We start from the raw sequence: 8,885 nt of genomic DNA on the forward strand, positions 1-8,885 counted from the left end.
TCTTCTGTAATCTTTCCTGCATGATAGAGGTTGCCATGGTGATTTGGGTAAAATTATTACAGTTGGGGGATTTGCCAAGAGAGGTATTAAAACGTGTTGCAGTTGTCCAGCACACACAACAATAGGGGCTCCTCTCTGCCATAAATTTAATGCTTATCCATCCTCTCTGCGGCTGCAAGAATGGCGTTGGTTGAGTGATTGCAGTGTGACATACACAGAAAAAGGCAATACTGTGGCTGAGTCCAGTGTTTGGAAAGCTGTAGACAAAATTGTGACCTTGCATTATTAGCACACTGGAAAGAGAAAGGTGTCCAGCTTCCCTCCTCTTACTGCCATTGGGGGTGTATTGTTATGTTCAAAAGGCCAGAATTGCAAAGAATGCATTGATTTCTACAATGAGCAAGTTACAAGCACCTTGCTTCAGGAGCCAAGACTGTAGACAGAACTGATACAAACACTCTCACCTGGTAGTCTCCGTGTAAAGTCAATGGGGAAACCACTACACTGCTTTATTCAGACCTACCGTCTGAGATACCACAACAGACACACGTACACACACACATACACACTGCTCAGAGATACTCTTACTTCCTGTAGCTGTATAAAAACCACCATTACCTCCCAGTGTACCCCCTACCCAGCCAGCCAAATCCATCGCCATCCTCTCAGCACTCAGCAAACATGACATGAGTGTGCAGATGCAAGACATTCTACATCCTTTAACAAAGCAAATTGTCAACAACATAATCACCAGACATGAGTCGTATTTGTCTCACTGGGAATAATGTACATCTGCTAAGGAGACATTTTATACAGGACTATAGTCTCTGGTCATCCTTTTTCTCACTAATTCAGTCAGTCACCTTGCTTGCTATTTAGGGCAAATATCAAAGATTTTAATACCCCTTTTGCAAACAACACAAAATTTTGCATGGTTGGAGAATAATGTCTCTCAACATCTTGTATGAGATCTCACAGCAATACAACTTAAGAGTTAAACAAGAAAATAAAAAACGAAGCCCATGTCACTTGAAAGTATGCTCCCCTTTTAATAGAATAGCAGTTAGAATTTTGAATAAATTTACTAGAAATCTATGGTATTTATTCCTCTCGCATTTAAAGAAGTTTCCAGTTTTATTATTCGGAGGATAGGTCTGAATTACACCTTTCTCTGCAATATGCCACCTTATGAAAGGAATCTAATTTTCAGGGCTGCAAATGAGACACATAAGGAGGAACATTCTGTGCTCTAAAAGGATATTGTGATGTGATTACACTGAATATTAAAGGGAAGCAGTCCTGAGATTTTCATTGTACTGATAATTAAGAAGAGTAAAAAATATAACCTTTCACCAATTTATACGCGTGGACATCAAAAATTGTCTCCGTACGCGATTTTTAAAAAATGATTCCTGCAAGCGATCGTGTAAGAGCCTGCCAAAAGGTGCAACGTCATTGATGCTCTACTCTCAAGTTGACAGCCGTGCCTCAGAAAACCAATTTAAGTGTTCAAAATGATCATATCTGACTTTTTCATAAAATGTGACAATATGTGGTTTTATTATTTCAAACAAAATATTTCAAGCTTATTTATATATACAATTAATATAAAAATAAATAGTAAACATGTATTTATAAATAACTAGGGATGACGAGCAGAACACCGCTGGAAAGAGTTGTGCATCGATGACGTATGACTCTCCGCCAAGACTTGCTCATTTGCAGAGTCACACTTTTTTAACTGAAATGTACGAGCTTATTTGGTGATTTGAAAGTTTGTTTTTGATGAAAGTAGTTCATTGGAGGTACCAACAACAACATATTTTTTTAAATTTCGTGAGGACTGCGTCCCTTTAAAAAGAGGATTATGCTACTAAGATGAGTTACATATCCATGCTATTACTGTAAAAGTGGAAATTTTCGCGGTGTTGAAATTTTTGTGCATTTCGCGCAATTCGAAATTAGCGCGAAAATAAAAGCACGCAAATATTTTTGCTTGCCACATGTTCCAGTAGTTGATGTCTGGATTCCGCGGAATTAAAAACACGCAAAACTCTTCTTACCCAGCCGAGCGCGAAAAATTAGTCGCGCGAAAATATCCTCTTTTACAGTATCACCAATTTTCTAAGTAGATACCAAATGTTTTAATCCTTTGAGGACGGACTGATTTCGCTATATCACGCATTTCCCATAGACACCTGCCCGAGTATACTCAGGTCTCGTCCTCAATGGGTTAGAGTATCAAGGCCAATTACAAGGGTCATAACAGTGTAATCTTTATCAGTTGTATGAATGTATCCTATCAAAGAGCACTCAACTTTTCTGTTACATTTTGCTTTTTGTTGTTCTCAAATTTGTTTCAAATGTGTTTGTTCTGCCCTGAAGTTGCGTTTGAATGCCATCAGATGATCAGTAATCACAGATTTTCCTTTTATTTTTAGCATGCAGAAAACAATACTCTTGCATTCCAACTACTGTATTTCTATCTTCTCAGTCTTTCTGTTGCGTTTGAAACATTACAATGGTTGGAATTCATTAAGCATTTGTCCCCATGACAGTGTTTGCTATGCTTTTCCAATACAGATCTGGGACAGTTTGTTTAGATGTTATCAACCAAGCCTGGACACCACTGTATGGTGAGTCACCCCTAGAGTTGTGAACCACCTCATATTAAATCCTTGTATTCCTGCTTCCTTATCTCCACCATGGAAAATGGAGGATAGATATCTTTTTCTGTTCATTCATTTTTTTCTTTTCTTACTTTTTTGTACACCTGAAATTATTCCCGATGTAAGCATTTGTTTTTGGGAGAGCATTTCACATCCCTATTTTGCAATCATTTTTCTTGAAACTTTCATCATTTGACTGGGTACAAGCAAATATGATATGAAGGGCAGGAGATACAGGATGAACTGTCAATTATCAATCTATATGGAGAACAATTATATAACGGTCCACCTGTGCCAAGTCCAAACCATACCACACCCAGTGTGGACTTGTACAGTTGTAATTTATCCCATGAATAATGGAAAGTCTGTGTGGTCAGCTTTTCATGGTTCCCCAACAGTTTGTGTTAAACTTACCTGCTTAGTGCAACTTCATGGTAGTGGGAAAAAACCCCAATGTTTAAACAAACAAGGTATTCTTAAGCCAGGGGTGCCATAAGGTTGGTTATTTTTTCAACTTGGACCACTTGTATTTGTGTGCTTTCTGTTCCTTGTCAATCTGGAAAAGCTCCAGGCAAAACAAACAACAACAAAATAATAACAAACCCAAGGAAACAGATGAAGTATGTCATAGATCTTTGGACAGCTTTAGTTGCAGGAGTATTTTATGACATGTTATTTCCCTAATTACAGTAGAAACCATACATAGTTGTATATTATCTGTTCTGTTATATGATTCAGGTGACAAACCTACATGTATAATGGTAGGTGCTTCAGATGAATAAGTTTAGTGTAAGGCAATAAAAAACAATAGCCATTCACCAAGGTATCATAGCTATCCTGGAGATGGATGGTAGCATCGTTGGCAGTTTGAATGAATGTCACAGGTATGTGGTACATGTATTGAATACAATAAATGCTTTGTCTTAAATCACTTCAGTTCTGTATTTTGTTTGTTCATTATGAAGGTTGTCTGTGAAAAACAAACCTCCAAAGTCAACATAAGTGTTATGCTGTACTTGACTAGATTTTCTAAAGCACAAAATGACAGTCTATCAAAGTGAATGCATTTTGGTAAATCTTTAGCTGATGTATTTTTGTTCTTTTTCTTCTCTTTCCGTAGATTTATCAAATATCTTTGATCAGTTCCTTCCACAACTTCTGAGCTACCCAAACCCAATAGACCCACTCAATGGAGATGCTGCTGCCATGTCTTTGCACAAACCAGAGGAGTACCAAAAGAAAATCAGGGGTGAGAAAGAAGACACTATGATATATACTCATCCTATCACTTATGGATTAACAAAATGATTAGGGTCGTTCATACAGACAAAATGATTGGGGTTGTTAACACAGACAAAATAGCGGGATTTCGATCCCGATCCAAGTGCCAAGATTTTTTTTTGCGCCAATTCAGAAAGATGAAAATATCCCTGCAAATTACCGATCATTATAGTTTCCGACCAAAGTGCGCATGCCTGAAACCTACCGAAATAATGACCCTTGCCCTTATGTTCGTGTTCTGTTGTGATGTGTGTTTTGAATGATGGGATAAACAATTTCAAGATTTTTTGCTTCAGCATTCAGACACTCCGTGCGGTGCAAATTATCTAGTTAATTCTCCAATAATGGCGATGATTCTGAAAAAATCACAAGATTTCTTTGGACATGGATCGCGATCCTGATTGTGCTAGATGATGAGAATTGTACATCTACACTGACAAAAATCTTAAGTTATGGGTTGCGATTCAAATTTGTTTATTTGTTTCCTGCTAATTGGCATCAGTGTGAATTCCACCATTGAAACTAAATGGAAAGATAAACAAACGATCATGAGAGTCCTTAAAGGACAAGTTCACCTTCATAAACATAAGGATTGAGAGAATGTAGCAATATTAGTAGAACACATCATTGAAAGTTTGAGGAAAATCAGACAATCCGTTCAAAAGTTATGAATTTTTGAAGTTTCTTTGCAGTACCCGCTGGATGAGAAGACTACTGCAGTGTATGAATAACTTAGATGTCACATGCGTACAACAATATAAGGAAAATATAAAGAGAATTTCACAAAATTCCATCTTTTGAAAAAAGTACACACTCCCCTGACTCGTTACCGATAAATGTTATGGGTAATATTATTCCCCCTGCCTTTAGAAAGAGGCAAGTCAATTGCTCTTTTATTAAGCGAAAAAAGTGAAAATATGTTGAATTTTCTTTTACATTTTCTTTGTGCTGTTGTACGCATATGACTCACAAGCTGTAGTAGTCTCCTCATCCAGCGGTTCCAACACAAAAATTTAAAAAATTCATAACTTTTGCATCGATTGTCCAATTTTCCTCAAACTTTCACTGATGTGTTCTACTAATATTGTTCCATTTTCTCAATCCTTATGTTTATGAAGGTGAACTTGTCCTTTAATGAAGGAATGAACACTGCTTACTTCCAGCATCAGGATATATTTTGGCATCTCTGTGTGTACCATTATCATCACCACCGTTTTCATCACAAAAGAAATCAGATTGGCCATCATAATTATGACATCATTTACCATTGAATGGCTGTTATTTTATGAGTTTATAGCTTTTCACTGCACTTTTAAGCTTTGTGGTTTGTCACAGCCATGTTCAAAAATCCCACTCTGTCAAATTATCAGAGAGTAGAAATTGACTGTCAAAAGGGCTGTAGTCTGGGAAGACACGCCCACACAGTATCTTTGCGCGCACTGCAGGTTTTATTACTACACTGCAGTGCGCGCATTTTCACTCTTGTGCTGTGCAAATTTTATGTTAACACGTTGTACTCGCTGGATGTAAACAACTTCTTGACCGTGACCTGCATTGGCATTGGAGCATTGGCTAGAACCCCAAGATGACATGGTAATTGTGACATGCTGTAGAATGGGCGGTATAACCAGAAAATGATTAATGCTGAAAATAGTATAAATTGTACGACTGGATGTGAACACTTGAAGTATGAGTGTACAAGGTGACATCTGTTATAAAATATTGAAAAAGAAGTATATTGCAGGAAGGGAATATTTCAAAAATTGATATGTGCTTTGATGTTTGGCAGCATTGATAAATGATTTGACCTTTTTTGTGTGTCTGCTTTGTCCGTCCTTGCAGAATATGTACAGAAATATGCAACTGAGGAGGTACTGGAGGAGCAGGAGAACCCATCGTCATCCAGCGAAAGTTCCATGAGCGATTATTCAGAAGATGAAACAGAGGGCATGGAGCTATAGCCCCTGCCCCTCTCCTTCCTCTTCCCTCGCAATCTTAGCCCCTTCCTGCCCCCTTTTGTATAGTAATTTACCTTCTTTCTCTCTCTCTCTGTCTATCGATCTCTACTTCCTCCCTCTCCTTACTATTGTGAATCAAGAGTCACTTTTTAACCCTTTATCTCCTGTGACTGTTATAGAACCACTTTATCTTCCTAGTCAGGGTGGCTTCTAGGGCTTGTTAGGTTAATCAGTGGTCAGCTGAAGATGGACAATGCTGACCGAGTAATGTTGCAGGCACACTCACTCTTCAAAGCAGGATAAGAGATAGCCCAGAATAGGGACAGCCCCTCTGCAGTATTGGTTGCCAACACATGTCACACATGATATATATTTTCCTCTGGGTATGGTGTGATAGACAGGTTTCAGCTGCTGCGACGGTGGTAACAGGCAGGAGGGAGATCCGTCAGGTGATGCTAGGAGGTGGAGAGTGAGCTGTTGGTGACAACTTGTGGCTACATTTCCCGTCGCATCACGATATGACAGATGTCTGTATGACAGCATCAATCAGTTCCTGCTCCAAATAATCTCTACACTCGATATTCCGTGCTCCCATGTCATTAAAACTCTTCTTGCCATTACGAGGGCCTCACTTTATTTAACGGCTTACAGCAATTGTTACATACAATGATCGTAGCTGCCAGGGTAACAGCTGAAATACAGCTGATGGGCTGTGGCATTTCCGTTGCTGCTAAATCTTCTTTTTGCCTACAAAATTAAACACTTCTTACCTAACAGCTGTGCAAGCACATTATGTGGTGATAATCAGCTGACTACACATCAGTCAACAAATTTAATGTGTGTTTGTGTGTTAGCTCATCACATTTTGCCATGCAATATCACAGATACTTCTGTCCAATGCTGCTCAGGCAGAAATAAGCCCTTCAACATCCTTTGTTATAGCCCTTTTTGCAGTAATGTATGTTTGTTTCATACCTCACACATTTGACACACATTATTCTGTAGCTTTGCCAAATAACAAAATGTGTAGGGATTCAGTGGAAGTGAAACAACAGTCAATAGTGGTATATACAATTATTTTTGTATATGTTAGATTAATAGTTATTTCTCTCAGATAATGTTGAGATGCCACATTGTAATGGCAGAACTGTCCAGACATTTCATCATATCCTGACACTAGTAATCACAAGGCCGATTCTGGTCAGCTGCCATTCAAATTGCGGCCATCCAAGGATGTCCAATGTCCAAGAAATTGCTGGCCACAACCACCAAATTTTAGTGGCCACAAGAACTTTTGTTTCATGGATTCTGCACCTGTTTTACCAACTTCACTCAGGTTAGGTGCCAATTGTGCTGTCATGGTAAATCAAGTCAGTGTTGCCATGGAAACCACAGGGTTCAGCACACCTTTCCTTGCCCAAGTGTCCTTATGTTTCACATGATGGGAGTATGTCATAGACCCTCGTATGTGAAAGTCCTGCATGGTTTATCCAAGACTAAAAGAGGTTCTGATAATATACTCACACAGCATCATTCAACAAAGATGTCGGCCATTTTGAAATACTCCCCCGGTATGACAGCTGCCACTTTGAGTGGTTGCATGAGTAGCAGCAGTGTTACATGGAATTGATATTCAGACGTGCAAAGGTATAGTTTTCTGGTTGGAGGCAACGCCACATTGAGCCTTACTGGCAAGATGCAAGTAGCAGCACATGGTAAAGTATGTTGGCTTGAGTTGTGGCGATCAGATTTTTCAGCCTCAATTATGATACAGAGATTAAGAGATATATAGTTTCACATTAAGTTAAATTCCATGAAAGGCAAGTTGTTTCAAGTCAATCATGCACAAATACCTGTCATATGGCTTATATACAGTTATCTGTCACACAACTGTAATGTTACTCATATCTATGTATTCAAATGATAGTAGAAACAGTAGTATCACTGTATGTAATTTAGTTGCCTCATTCTGAATCAGATTGTTCCATAATGCAGCTTCCTGATGGCTTTAGCTAATTTTTCTGAGGATTTTTATGAGCACTATGTCAAGGACATTAATCTTTTTACCAAGTTAATATTTCTGATTGTTTATTTTATTAATATTTAAGATTTATAGTAAATTGATCTTTTAGTAATGTTTTTTGAAGGTTTTCTCATTATTTATTTCTCATTGCCGTATTAATTTCATGAGTGTGGTCAGTATTGATTTTTACGTACTTTGTTTTCACTTATATATGAAGAGATGGCATATCGCTATGCTGGCAGTGGGTTAGCTGTTACAAATATCAAATTGATTTTAATAATAATTCCTGCTGCCTATGATTGCTGTACCATTTCAATACATTGTATCAGTACATGACATGGTATGTGACAAAAGAAGAAACCAGTCGAGATATATTTTTATGCAATGCTGCACGTGCACAAATAGCTGTTTTCTTTCTGCAGAGGCAAGCTGCATGATTGAGTCTTTTCTCTATGCTTTGATCTGGGAACGAATTCAATGAATTTACCAAAGTGCCAGCGATTGCAACGATGTCATAGGTGTGTCGAGCTAATTCATTGCTGTAGACCGCTTGCCAATTTTGTTCAGTATTGCACAATATGGAAAAATTCCCATGTAATTTGCGAAAAGTAATACATGATGGTACATGTTATTTATGTTGTTCCTTTGCACACACCAAAGAGGGTCTGGTATCCACAGACTAGCATTAGGAATATCATCTGCAGCAATAGGAAAGAATTTTTTTCTCTCTGCTACATTTTATGTGAATTTAAGTATTTGGACTGACAATTTCTTGTGAGTCATGTGGCATGCAGTCATATCTGTAATTTGTGCTGAAATTGAATGTTTATGTATTTCAGAATTTTAGGAGGAGGTTATGCCAAGGAAAACTTGATAAACTTGTAATGGAATGAAACGAATGTGACAAATGAGCGAAAATTTGAGCAGAAGCAGGAAGCTAGGGAAAGTTGCCAA

General features: G+C 38.1%; 1 protein-coding gene across 1 annotated transcript in view; it reads left to right on the forward strand.

The window, feature by feature from the left end:
• The window catches only part of LOC139708914 (ubiquitin-conjugating enzyme E2 H-like), a 47,396-nt gene extending 38,924 nt beyond the window's left edge, over positions 1 to 8,472 (forward strand). Inside the window, exons 5-7 of the mRNA XM_071620879.1 lie at positions 2,584 to 2,636; positions 3,790 to 3,918; positions 5,793 to 8,472. Of these exons, the coding sequence (XP_071476980.1) occupies positions 2,584 to 2,636; positions 3,790 to 3,918; positions 5,793 to 5,911 (301 nt within the window). The 3' untranslated portion in view covers positions 5,912 to 8,472. The remainder of the gene's footprint in view (positions 1 to 2,583; positions 2,637 to 3,789; positions 3,919 to 5,792) is intronic.
• Positions 8,473 to 8,885: the final 413 nt, after the last annotated feature.

The sequence above is a fragment of the Diadema antillarum genome, unplaced genomic scaffold (genome assembly GCF_040938485.1).
Source record: "Diadema antillarum isolate AM-2024a unplaced genomic scaffold, OU_Dant_1.0 seq00001386_RagTag, whole genome shotgun sequence".
NCBI classification, from domain to species: domain Eukaryota; kingdom Metazoa; phylum Echinodermata; class Echinoidea; order Diadematoida; family Diadematidae; genus Diadema; species Diadema antillarum.